Raw genomic sequence first — 13,724 nt, 5'->3', positions numbered from 1 at the left:
CAGAGGGTTGTAAATCCAGTCAGCTCCATCTTGGGCACTAGCGTACAAAGTACCCAGGATATCTTTAGGGAGCAGTATCTCAGAAAGGCAGCATCCATCATTAAGGACCTCCAGCGCCCAGGGCATGCCCTTTTCTCACTGTTACCATCAGATGGGAGATACAGAAACCTGAAGGCACACACTCAGCAATTCAGGAACAGCTTCTTCCCCTCTGCCATCTGATTCCTAAATGGACATTGAAGCTTTGGACACTACCTCACTTTTTTAATATACAGTATTTCTGTTTTTGCACATTTAAAAAAATCTATTCAATATACATAATTGATTTACTTGTTTATTTCTTATGTTTTAATTTATTTATCATTATTATTATTTTTTTCTCTCTCTCTGCTAGATTATGTATTGCATTGAACTGCTGCTGCTAAGTTAAGAAATTTTAAGTCATGTGCCGGTGATGTTAAACCTAATTCTGATTCTGATTCTGAAGAGCATCTCTTAGATACAGAAGGTACCTAATATAATGGCCACTGCATGTATAACAAGGTGTTGTTAATACTTTTGCCCAAGGCAGCACTCGTTTAAACTTTGTTGACAAGCAGCTGGCAGTGTAACCCATACCCATAATAACGATACATCATGATTATCTTTACTGCCAAATGAAGCAGTGACTGATATTTTTACAACCAGAGAGCAGGGAGATGTTTTCACAGGGAACGTCTCACACTAGCCTGGCACCAGCTAAACGCTTGCAAGAAGGTGACAGTAGATGACATGCTTTGAAATCCTTACAGACCAGTATTTGGATAGTTAACAGCTACACTAACAGTGCTATTTAGAAATGTTTTTTTTCAATTCTCTTTATAAAAGATAAATATTAATCATTTTTGAGCAGGTTTTCTAAATTGCTTCATTTACTTCAACCTGTCTCAGTGATACTTTTATTAATAGTGAAACAGTGAATACTGCAACTAAGCAACAGGGTTTGTCCTTTTCCCTTTAAGGCCCATAATAATTGTTACTGAACCTTGAATTAACGATATGCTGCTGAAAATTACCATAGCACACAAGAGAAGTTTTTAAAACATAATCGCCAATTTGGGCACGCCTTCTCAAAAAGGTTTGCTTCTGCTGTACGAGAGGCAGAGCCATGTTACCAGCAGGCAGGTTTCGCATGATCAGCTGCCTGGAACAGACCATGATGGAAAGCGATGATGAAGTGATCTGTACCTTCACTAGGGGCCCAGTGTACTTGGGAGCTGACCGGTCCGGTGCTTCAGATGGAAGTGTTTCTGCGAGCAGGTCAAACGCATCTTTATCCTTTCAAAACAAAAGGCATTTTCAATTTGTGGGAAGCTTGTAACTACAAACCTGTACAAAACCAGAAGTAACAACAGTGCAACTTCATTTTTTGATTTTATTTCTATTATTGAATTGATAGCCAAAACCAACTTCCAAAAAATGAAACCCATTTTTACCAACAGACATATTTCTATGACAACAAGGCTTAGGCTACTAAAATGTTACATCTGGTCAATCTTGCTGTATGCTTCCTAAACATGGACTATAACTCCAGAACTCCAAATAAACTTAGAAGCAACAGAAATGTGGTCTCTTAGAAGAATGCTGAAAATATCATATAGAGATAGGGCAACTAATGAGACAGTGCTCTAACATGTCCATACAAGAAGATCTTTAATGAGAACATTAAATGAGAGGAAACTTAAATTCCTGGGCCATGTTATCAGAAAGGGAGAATTAGAATGCCTTACATTACAAGGCCGTATGCCTGGGAAATGCAGAAGAAGGCAAAGAAGAAAATATATGGACACTGTGAAAGAACTAACAGATCTAAGTGTGCGAGATATCACTGACGCTGCATGGGATCATTCAATGTGGAAAGCCATGATCGCCCAGGCATGTAACGCGCAAGGCACATGAAAAAGAAGAAGAATTGAATTGAAACATATTCCTTCAAAATGGAATAAGCAATGTGGGTGCAATCTGTAATTTCCCAGGATCCTTTTTTCTGGAAGGTTCCCTCAGCACCTGCTTAGGAAGAAGGATAATAGTGATTGCAAACCCAAGTGATTCTGCAGATGCTGGAAATCCAGAGCAACACACACAAAATGCTGGAGGAACTCAGCAGTTCAGGCAGCATCTCAAGAAAGGAATAAAGAGTCAATGTTTCTGGCCGAGTCCCTTCATCAGGCCTGAAAAGCAAGATGGAAGAAGCCAGAATAAGAAGGTGACAAGAAGGGAAGGAGTACAAACTGGCAGTTGTTAGGTGAGGCCAGGCGAGGGGAAAGGTGGGTGGGAGGGGGAAAGGGGGATGAAGTGAGAAGCTGGGATGTGATAGATGAAATTGCAGCCTCCTGCTCTTGTGAATTAGCTTGTTTCACTCACAATCAGGTTGGAGGAGCAACATGTCATATTCTGTCTGGGTAGCCTCCAACCTGACGGCATGAACATAGATTTCTCAAACTTCCAATAATTTCTCCCCCCCCCTCCCCATTCGCCATTCTGGTTCCCCTTCTCTTCTCACTTGCCCATCACTTCCTGCTGGTACCTGTCCTCCTTCCTTTTTTTCCATGGTCCACTGCCCTTTCCTATCAGATCCCTTCTTCTTCAACCCTTTTCCCCTTCCACTAATCACCTTTCAGCTTCTTACTTCGTCCCTCCACTTCCACCAGCTACCCAGCATCACCCTCAACTGGCTTCACCAATCAGCCGCTAGTTTGTACTCTTTCCCCTCACCAACATCATCTTATTCTCACTTCTGGCCCCTCCCATTCCAGTCCTGATGAAGGGTCTCAGCCTGAAACGTTGACTGTTCATTCCCCTCCATAGATACTGCCTCGCTTGCAACTCCAGCATTTTGTGTGTGTCTTTCTTTCTTTCTTTATCTTTTTATTGATTTAGAGAAAACATATATACAGACAAGTGAAGAATTATCTCAAATATATATCAGCAACAATATAATCAAAAGATAAAATAGATATTATCATATTCATAGTAATGAGTAAACATGCAATATATAATAAAAAAGGACAACTAATTCTCCTCTTATCATTTCATAAAGAGAGGGGAAAAATACCTAAATTTGAAATAAAGAAAAAAAAACAGTACACTAAAAAAAGAGAAAAAAGGGGGGGACTGGGCAGTCCATTTGGAGGATACAACCAAGAAAAAAGGAAAGACTTTCTGGTCAAATCTAAAACTTCCAAAAAATGAAATAATTGGAAGAATAATAAATCTAATCAAATGAAAATATAGAATAAAAGGTCGCCATATCTGTTCAAATTTAAAGGATGTATCAAATATCCGACTTCTTATTTTCTCTAAACTTAAACAGGACATAATGGAGGAAAGCCAAAAAAGGTGGATTAGAATCCTTCCACTTCAATAAAATGGCTCTCCTAGCCAAGAAGTCGAAAAGGCTATCATATGTTGAGCGGAAACAGGAATATTTCCTGCTTCCGATGGGATAATCCCAAAAATTGCCGTAAGTAAATTAGATTGTAAATCCAGATCCAAGACCTTTGATAGCATTTTAAAAACATCTCTACAAAAGTTATCTAGCTTTATACAAGACCAAAACATATGAGTTAAAGTAGCCACCTAAATATTGCATCTGTCACAAATAGGATTAATATTGGAAAAAATACGTGCTAGTTTATCCTTTGACATGTGGGCCCGATGCACTACCTTGAACCGTATCAAGGAATGACGGGCAGACATAGATGAGTTATTAACCAAATGAAAAATTTTACTCTATGTATGTGTCATTCAAGATTTCCAGCATCTGCAGAATCTCATGTGTGTTTTGGATGAACTTGATAATAATTAGAATAAATGATTAGAAAAGCTTTGTGTATTTGGTCTGCCTGTGAAAGGCTGGGATGATCTTGCTGAAATGGAAGATAGGATATCAGAAAAATAGATACAGTCAATTAAGAAAAAGGACCAGGATTACAGTACGTGAAAAAGCCTTTGGCACATTTGTATAGCTAGTACACAGTACTGTAGTAATTTTATGTATTGCACTGTACCGCTGCCCCAGTAAAAAAACAGAATTCATAACATATGTGATAAACCTGATTCTGATACAGGTCTCTATTGTGGACCGAGAGTGGGAAGGGGACAGGGAGAGGGGAATCATGGTTGGGAAAAGGAACGGAGAGGGGAGGGAGCGGGAAGTATCAGAGAGATATTCTGTAACGATCAATAAACCAATTGTTTGGAAACACCAAGCACCACCCCGGTACTCCTTCTCTGCCACCTGTCCCACACCCCTCCTGTGGTGATCACCCTCACCATTCCCAACATCCTTTGCTCCCACCAGCTTTGCAAACTCATTCTCTGCTCCACATTGACAAATACAGCACTGTGCAAACGTCTTAAGTACCCTGGCAATATATATGTGCCTAAGACTTTTGCACAGTACTGTATATCTGAAAAGGATCTATTGCAAATATTCTTTCATGAATTTGGATGTGTAAGGACGTTCTTGGTGATCACTGAATACTAAGCATTAACTCTCTTTTCGTATTTACCTTTGCACCAGGTTGACTTGTCGACACAGTGGCAGCCGCTGAAACTTGCAAGGGTGCCTTAGAAGAAAGAATATTTCAAAGTTATTGGGATTCAGATGTGTTTTTGACGTTTCTCGAACTATTTTCACCAGCTTTAAAAGAGCATAAAAATAATTTTAAAACATTAAATATGAGAGGGCATAATTTTATTGTGATTGGAGGAAAGTATGAGAGGGTGTCGGGGGCAAGTTTTTTTTCACAGAGTGGTGGTGAAACATGCTACCAGGGTTGGTGGTGGAGGCAGATACATCAGGGTCATTTAAGAAGCTCTTAGATCGGCACATGGATGATAGTAAAATGGAGGGCTACACAGGAGGGAAGGGTTAGATTGATCTCAGAGTAGGGTAAAGTGTTGGCACAACATTGTGGGATGAAGAGCCTGTATTGTTCCATGTTCTATGTTCTGTCATAAACTTTCTCCTTGTAATGGAACACACATCAAAGTTGCTGGTGAACGCAGCAGGCCAGGCAGCATCTGTAGGAAGAGGTACAGTCGACGTTTCGGGCCGAGACCCTTTGTCAGGACTAACTGAAGGAACAGCTAGTAAGAGATTTGAAAGTGGGAGGGGGAGGGGGAGATCCAAAATGATAGGAGAAGACAGGAGGGAGAGGGATGGAGCCAAGAGCTGGACAGGTGATAGGCAAAGGGGATATGAGAGGATCACGGGACAGGAGGACCACGGAGAAAGACGGGAGGGGGGGGAACCAGAGGATGGGCAAGGGGTATAGTGAGAGGGACAGAGGGAGAAAAAGGAAAGAGAGAGAAAGAATGTGTGTATATAAATAAATAACGGATGGGGTACGAGGGGGAGGTGGGGCATTAGAGGAAGTTAGAGAAGTCAATGTTCATGCCATCAGGTTGGAGGCTACCCAGACAGAATATAAGGTGTTGTTCCTCCAACCTGAGTGTGGCTTCATCTTTACAGTAGAAGAGGCCATGGATAGACATATCAGAATGGGAATGGGACGTGGAACTAAAATGTGTGGCCACTGGGAGATCCTGCTTTCTCTGGCGGACAGAGCGTAGGTGTTCAGCAAAATGATCTCCCAATCTGCGTGGGGTGTCGCCAATATATAGAAGGCCAGATCGGGAGCACCGGACGCAGTATATCACCCCAGCCGACTCACAAGTGAAGTGTTGCCTCACCTGGAAGGACTGTCTGGGGCCCTGAATGGTGGTAAGGGAGGAAGTGTAAGGGCATGTGTAGCACTTGTTCCACTTACAAGGATAAGTGCCAGGAGGGAGATCGGTGGGGAGGGATGGGGGGGACGAATGGACAAGGGAGTCGCGTAGAGAGCAATCCCTGTGGAAAGCGGGGTGGGGGGGGAGGGAAAGATGTGCTTAGTGGTGGGATCCCATTGGAGGTGGCGGAAGTTACGGAGAATAATATGTTGGACCTGGAGGCTGGTGGGATGATAGGTGAGGACCAGGGGAACCCTATTCCTAGTGGGGTGACGGGAGGATGGAGTGACAGCAGATGTGCGTGAAATGGGGGAGATGCGTTTGAGAGCAGAGTCATCAACTTGTAATGGAAGTAGGATACCATTTTGACCCGAAAGTAATCCCCAATACCCTAAAGAAATGTTCAATGTCAGGTCTATTGCACCTGAGACTTTACAACTGAACTTTGCATGTGTCTCAGACAATCACTATTCTCTAATATGTGAAGTTTGGAGTTATACCTGCTTCTGGGTAGGGGGAGGTATCGCGGAGTGAGAAACCTCAGCCGAGCATTTTGAAACTGGAGCCGCAGAGCTTAGGGCAAAGTCAGCCAACAGAGACTCCAGGGCATCACCCTCTGTCATACCCTGTGTTAAATAAAGTTGAACCACTTCAGAGATATTTCAAACTTACAGATAACGACCCTAGGTTTCAACTGAAAACAAGGCAAAAACAGCATTTTCCAGCAGCGGGAACATTTCTCTTTACTGTGTTTAGGTTAACGGGGATGTGCCTGTCACCATTCACAATTTCTGCAATAAATAAGGGAATGTGGTGGATTCAGCAACTCAATCAATCTGGTGTGTTTTGGCAAACTCGTTCTTTATACTTTTACATAAAATATGTTAATGAGAGTAGTAAAAATTTTTTTAAAACTGTATATCGAGGGAATGCTGGTGCCTTAATATATCCATATAGGATTGACATAGTATTATAACTTCCTCCAAAAGGAACCCAATTTAATCAATAAACTTACAAAATTTAGCAAACTGTGATTGTAGTGAAGTTTGCTGGAAGTGAGGTTTCATGCTAAGCCGAGTCTCAGCTCCTACATTCCTTCCACTGCAACTGCTTGAGTCTCTTATACTCTCCTCCACCACAAAGCTGGAAACCATTCACACTGCGGCACACTCTTTCCATCCCCGTTCTGGTTACCCTCTCAGCCTTTCTCTTCCCACTTGCCCATCACCTCCCTCGAGTTCCCTCCCTCCTTCCCATGGCCACCGTCCCCCATCCATCACTGAGGACCGCCCCCCCCCATCACCATGAACATGCCCTCTTCTCATTGCCATCAACAGGAAGGAGGTACAGGAGTCTGAAGGCACACACTGAGAGATTCAGGGGCAGCTTCTCCCCCCCTGCCATCCAATTTCTGAATGGACATTGAACCCGTGAACACTACCTTTGCACTACTTATTGAATTTAATAATAATAAATATATATATAATTTTAAAATGTGAATTGCAATAAATAAAGATATAAATTATTGTAATTCAACTTTTTCATTATGCATTGCATTGTACTGCTGCTGCAAAAACAACAAATTTCTCAATATATACCAGTGATATTACCGGTACGAAGACTCGTACGGCCAGATTTGGGAACAGTTTCTTTCCAACTGTGATAAGACTGCTGAACCAATCCTGATCCGGATCTGAGCCGTACCCTCCAAATACCCGGCCTGCCTCTTGGTCTTTCCATTTTTCTATTTTATATTTACGATTTATAATCTAAATTTTTAATATTTACTATCGATTTGTAATCCGGGGAGCAGGAAGCGCAAAATCTAATATCGCTGTGATGATTGTACGTTTTAGTATGAGTTGTTTGGCGACAATAAAGTATAAAGTATATTAAACCTGATTCTGATTTTATTAGGCTCCTTCTGCAGACCTTTATTTTATCCAACTATCACCTTCCAGCTTTTTATTTCATTCCCCTCCCCCACCCACCTACCTTCCCCCTTACCTGACCTCACCTATCATCTACCAGTTAGTGCTCCTTCCCTTTCCGTGCCCCCCCCACCCCCACCCTCTTAGTCAGGCTTCTGCCCCCTTCCTTTCCGGACTTGATGAAGGGTCACGACCCGAAACTTCAACTGGTTATTCTGTTCCACAGAAGCTTCCTGGCCTGCTGAGCACCTCCAGCAATTTGTGTAGTAGAAAGGATGGTACTTTAATACACCAATATCAGGGTGACACAGTATTATAACTTCCTGCAAATGGAACGCAAGTGAATCATTAAACTTACGAATTTGGGAACTGCATAAAAACTGTTTCTGGAAGTGAGGTTCATGCTGAGTCAGGTTTACCTTCCTCAGTTCTTATTTTCCTTCTATTGCAGCTGTTCGTTTCTCTCATCCTCCTTTCCAAAACCAATTGGAGACGATACACACTGCTACACGAGTTTGTTCAAAGCCAAATGATATAGGATTGTTGAAAACCACAATTAAATCTTTATCCTGGCACAAACTTAAATGGAGCCTTTTCACAAACTGCCCCCACTGTCTTTAAAATAAATAAGTTTCACTGACTATTCAAAGGCATCCTTTGTAAAAGGAATGAAATAGAGCTTTCAAGAATGAGGCTTTACCTTCTCTGTTACCTTTGGTTTAGCTCCTGGACCAGCAGAGGAAGATTCTGGTTTTCCTTTATCCTATTGCAAAAAAAAAACACTTAAATAATTCTAATAAACTTAAGTAAATTCTTCAGAACTGAAATCATCTGATGAAAGAATGCAATAATCGTGTGGTGGATCCAAAATCTCTCACATCATTTAAAAAGTACTTAAAATATGATTAATATTATCTACAACACACTCAAACTCCTGAGGGTTCCACCCTTGCCAGAAATCTCCCAATGTCCCCATGGATAACGTGTGCCCTTTCTCCAGGAACAATGGGCATAGACGTAACCTGAAAGAGGTGTAGGCAGACTGCCTGCCGCCTGGACACAGGAATGGCCACCTTGGCCTGGCACAGGAGCAAACTCCCCAGCAGATGAACTGAGCGTCCCTCTCCCTTTTGCATCGAGTGACCATAGATTAAGATGTACAACCAGAACTTGAGGGGCTGTCCCTTTAAATGTTCATATAGAGGCTGCAACCTCTCACATGCCTTATACATGTGGTACACTGATTCCTCCCGGCCAGAAAAATGACTGATGGCTGGAGGGTCAGTGAACTGACTCAAAAAACTATTACAAGGCATTGCTCTATATAACATTGTCAGACCGAATAGGTTAAGACTATATTCCTGGGAACAGAAAAGACTGAGAGGAGATTTGATGGAGGTATACAAAATTATGAGGGGTATAGATAGGATAAGTGCAAGCAGAATTTTTCCACTGAGGTTGGGTGGGACTGCAGCCAGAGGTTATGTGTTAAGGGTGAAAGGTTTAAAGGAAACGTGAGGGGAAACTTCTTCACACAGAGGGTCGTGAGTGTGTGGAACGAGCTGCCAATGCAAGTGATGCATGCGAGTTTGATTTCGATATTTAGGAGAAGTCTGGATATGTAAGGGTATGGAGGGCTATGGTCCAGATATAGGTCAATAGGCATAGGCAGCTTAATTGATTTAGCATGGACTGGATGGCCCAAGTGGCTTGTTTCTGTGTTGTACTTTTCTCTGTCTCTATGATAACACTTCCCACTGCAGGTCCCCGTGGTATAAAAGCCTACAGGCCAAATATTGACAATGGCATTCACACAGACAGGCATTTAAAAGCTGGCCAAAGGGTCTGTCCTGTGCAACTAATTTGATCAGAGAGATGAACTGCAATGGTGTTATGATAAACAGCAACGTTGTCTTCAACATTAGATGGTCATAGAATTTAACTCATAGTTTTTCTAATGTGAATATTATCTCATGTGAATAATATTCTAATGAAGTATTATCGACTGATCACAAATTATTGTTTGTCTAAACCTTAGGATCAGGCTGGTCCTTAAATCTGTAATCAGGTGGTATCGTGTCTTCCCGTTCTCCTACTCGTTCACCTTTCTTCTTTGTCACATCGGATTCCTGAAATCACGTGAAGTAAACGGAGTCAAGCGCAAGTTCACATATATATTAAGATTCAATGCATATGCAGTCTGCATCTCTGAACTTATTATTGAATTGAAATTAATGTATGATTTAAAACCCTTTCTTCCTTGAGAAAAACATTGTCACAGGGTTCAGAGGCTTGAGTGCCTCAGTGACCTGGGGAGTGACGTTGGCTGGAGACCAATCAGGTCAAAGGGTAGAGGCCAGACCGGCCCTCCAGTTTGAGGGTTCAGCTCAGGACCAACAATTCTGACTATCAAAAAAAAAATACTCCTACAGAAACAACAATGAAGAATCCTTCTACATCTGTAAGCAACAGGAAGCACCACACCTGGGGCACAATAGAGAAGATGGCCAAGGACAGACAAAGATGGAGGACCTTCATCGCTGCCCTGAGTGCCAGCGGTGAACAGGCAGTAAGCTAAAAGCTTTTCAGTCACTTATCCTTCTTCTTGTGTCAAATTATTTGTGAAAGTATTCTTCTATGTCATGATTATTTTACCATCATAACCTGTATTAGCCTTTGATGCAGCACACTATACTGTTCCCTTTCAGGACCAATGCTTGATAGTTGGGACCTGATGAATGGTCTTGGCTAGAAATGTCGACTGTTTATTTCTTTCCATTGATGCTTCCTGACTTGCTGAGTTTTTCTGGTAGTTTGGGTGTTTCATTCATATTTTCTGCAGTCAGCGTGTGAGGTTGTGGAATTCCCACACTAAACTTTTCAATCTTACCTATTTTTAAATTTACCACGCTGGCTATGCTTTTGGTCATCTTGATTTGCAGATTAAAGATGAAAAGGTCAGCTTTATTTGGCACGTCTACATCGGAACATCAAAACATACAGTGAAACATGTCATTTGCATCAATGACCAACACTGACTGAGGATTGCAACTGCAAATAACGCCGTGCTTCTGGCACCACAAACTACTAACCCTAACGCAAACATGTATGGAATGTGGGAGGAAAGCAGAACACCAGACGAAGCCCACACAGGGGAGAATGTACAAACTCCTCACAACCGCGTCGGGAATCAAACCCCAATCATTGGCGCTGTAATGTGTTACACTAACCACCACACCACCATGCTGTGTAATGTAAATCATCTTGCGTGGTTTGGCATCAAACTGAGAAATCTCTTTGGCCATTTGTAATAGTATAGCTGTGGTATCAATATAATAACTGCATTATAGAACCCACAAAACCAGACAGGAAGTGAGTCATCTTCAATCTCAAGGGACAATCTAAGATAAAATGTCAGTTTGTTGTTGTTGTGTGGAAGACAGAGCAGCAACACAAGCAGACCAAGAAAGAGACCAACTGAAGATATGTTAACACAATTCTTAACTGAAGACCACAAGTACCAGGAGATGATATTCATTCTTACCTTCACTTCCGGGCCAGTGTATTTCGGAGCGGAATCATCAGGAGCCTCGGATGGAAGAGTTTCTGCAAGTAGGTCAAGTGGATCTTTATCCTTTAAAAACACAAAAAACAAGACGTTCCACCGGATGGTAAGGCTCAACAGAACATGTTCTGATGGTAACAAATCTTTTCCCTGTCAACAAACAACTTAAGCAACTGACTCCCTAATTGCCCAGTAGGCCTCTGCTGGACAACAGCCTCAGAGTTGGAAGGGTGGCAATTATGACATTAGATTTTTAAATTTGCTCTTCTATTTCTCCAACCCCCACAGATGTTTGCCTTCCTTAGGGCAGGGGTTCAAAGTTCGAAGTAAATCTATTATCAAAGTACATATATGTCTCCATATACAACCCTGAGATTCAATTTCCTGAGGGCGTACTTAGCAAATCTATAGAATAGTAACTATAACAGAATCAATGAAAGATTAGGCAGTATGCAGAAGACAAATATAAATAAACAACAATAAACATTGAGAATATGAGACTATGAGATAAAGAGTCCTTAAAGTGAGATCACTGGTTGTAGGAATATTTCAATTATGGGTCAGGTGAGTGTAGTTAACCCCTTTTTATGCCATGGACCAATAACATTAAACAAGGGGTCCTTGAATCTCAGGTTTTGGAATTCCTGTTTTAGGGGATTTCCAGTTCTATTCTTTCTGAAGGGCAACATATGGAGAAACACAATTCCAGAGTCTGGCTGATCCACTAATTAGAATCATTTGGTTAACTCTTGGCCCATTTCTGTGCATATCTGAACGGTCGCAATGAAAAGGGTTTTCTGAATCTCCTGCAGCTACCCTAGTCTATCCAGGGATATCAGCCTTGGAAGGATAGACAGCTCTTGTTAACTAGAAGCTCTTTCAATAAACAATATTGATGTAAAAGAGGGTTGGGAGACAGCCCTGCAACAAACTAGAGAATCATTAACCTAAGAGATTCTGTAGCTGCTGGAAATCCAGAGCAATGCACTCAAAATGCTGCAGGAACTCAGCAGGTTAGTCAGCATCTATGGAAATGAATAATCGTACGATGTTTCGGCCCGAGACCCTCCAGCGGGACAGGAAAGGAAAGCGAAAGGAACCAGGATGTAAGTAAGCGGGAGGCGGGGAAAGAGTACAAGCAAGCAGGATCATAGCAAGTTGTGTTATGGTTGTTCCAGTACATGCCTTGAGAATGTTCCCTCCCTAATTCTCACATATTGGCTCTATCCCTTACAGCTCCCAAGATCTCGACGGACCTTGGTGATCACTCAGCTGTCAAAAATCTCTTTAACCATATCTAAATCTCTCTGGTATCTGAAAAATTTTAAAGCTGTTGAAATAATTTGGGAGAAATTAATTTATTTTTTTAAATAATTTTCATTTTTAAATGCTTGAATCTCTTCTGAATTACGTAAAAAACAATAAATTAATAATGAATAGAACAAATTATGTATATTTTCAAACCATGGAGACTAAACAGAAACTGCATCTGCCCCTCAGCTCATGTTGATGAACCCCAAAATCAGAGACAACTATGAGGGGGCAAACAAGAGATCAAATGCACCTGCACCTTGCCTTTATTAGAAACACAAGAAAATCTGCAGATGCCGGAAATCCAAAGCGACACACACAGAATGCTGGAGGAATTCAGCAGGTCAGACAGCATCAGTGGAAAAGAGTAAACAGTCGACGTTTCAGGCTGAGCCCCTTCATCAGGACTGAGACGGAAGGGCCGAGATGCCTGAGTAAACAAGTTGGAAGGAGGGAAAGAGACCAGATGGAAGATGATAGGTGAAGCCAGGTGGGTGGGAAAGGTAAAGGGCTGGAGAGGAAGGAATCTGATAGGAGAGGAGAGTGGACCATAGGAGAAAGGGAAGGAGGAGGGGACCCAGGGGGAAGTAATAGGTAGGTGAGAAGAAGTAAAAGGCAGGGAATAGTGGGGGGGGGGGGGTGAATTTATGTTCACCGGAAGGAGAAATCGATTCATGTCATCAGGTTGGAGGCTACCCAGACAGAATATAAGGTGTTGCTCCTCCACACTGAGGGTAGCCTCATCTTAGCACAAGAGGAGGCCATAGATTGACACGTCCTGCTGAAGGGTCTCAGCCTGAAACATCGACTGTGCTCTTTTCCATAGATGCTGCCTGGCCTGTTGAGATCCTCCAGCATTTTGTATGTGTTCTGCTTGAATTTCCAGCATCTGCAAATTTCCTCTTGTTTGTGAAGGAGACACTTCCCGTCACCCAGTGGTGGAGATTTTTCACAGCAGTGGTAGCAACACCCCAGCTAGATAGCACTGGAGTTTCTTTTTAGTTTACGCATCCATAAAAGGTATAGAAAATCATTTCTAAATAATTTACCTGCCATCAATGGCCACACTTGGAAAACTATTCACTTCAGGATGTCAGTGACAAGTTGCTGGATATATTTAACCCTTCCTTCTAATCATAATC

General features: G+C 41.9%; 1 protein-coding gene across 7 annotated transcripts in view; it reads right to left on the bottom strand.

The window, feature by feature from the left end:
* Positions 1-13,724, bottom strand: part of cast (calpastatin) — a 206,002-nt gene that overhangs the window by 95,561 nt on the left and 96,717 nt on the right. For all 7 annotated transcript variants that reach the window (XM_063068584.1, XM_063068580.1, XM_063068585.1 and 4 more), the window contains 6 exons: positions 11,251-11,340; positions 9,740-9,835; positions 8,407-8,469; positions 6,276-6,401; positions 4,554-4,610; positions 1,228-1,317 (listed from right to left, as the gene is read on the bottom strand). In XM_063068584.1, the coding sequence (XP_062924654.1) occupies positions 1,228-1,317; positions 4,554-4,610; positions 6,276-6,401; positions 8,407-8,469; positions 9,740-9,835; positions 11,251-11,340 (522 nt within the window). The remainder of the gene's footprint in view (positions 1-1,227; positions 1,318-4,553; positions 4,611-6,275; positions 6,402-8,406; positions 8,470-9,739; positions 9,836-11,250; positions 11,341-13,724) is intronic.

This window comes from Mobula hypostoma, chromosome 16 (genome assembly GCF_963921235.1).
Source record: "Mobula hypostoma chromosome 16, sMobHyp1.1, whole genome shotgun sequence".
Classification (NCBI taxonomy): Eukaryota; Metazoa; Chordata; class Chondrichthyes; order Myliobatiformes; family Myliobatidae; genus Mobula; species Mobula hypostoma.
Note: the sequence above shows the minus strand (reverse complement) of the source record. Positions and strands in the feature narration are given on the sequence as shown.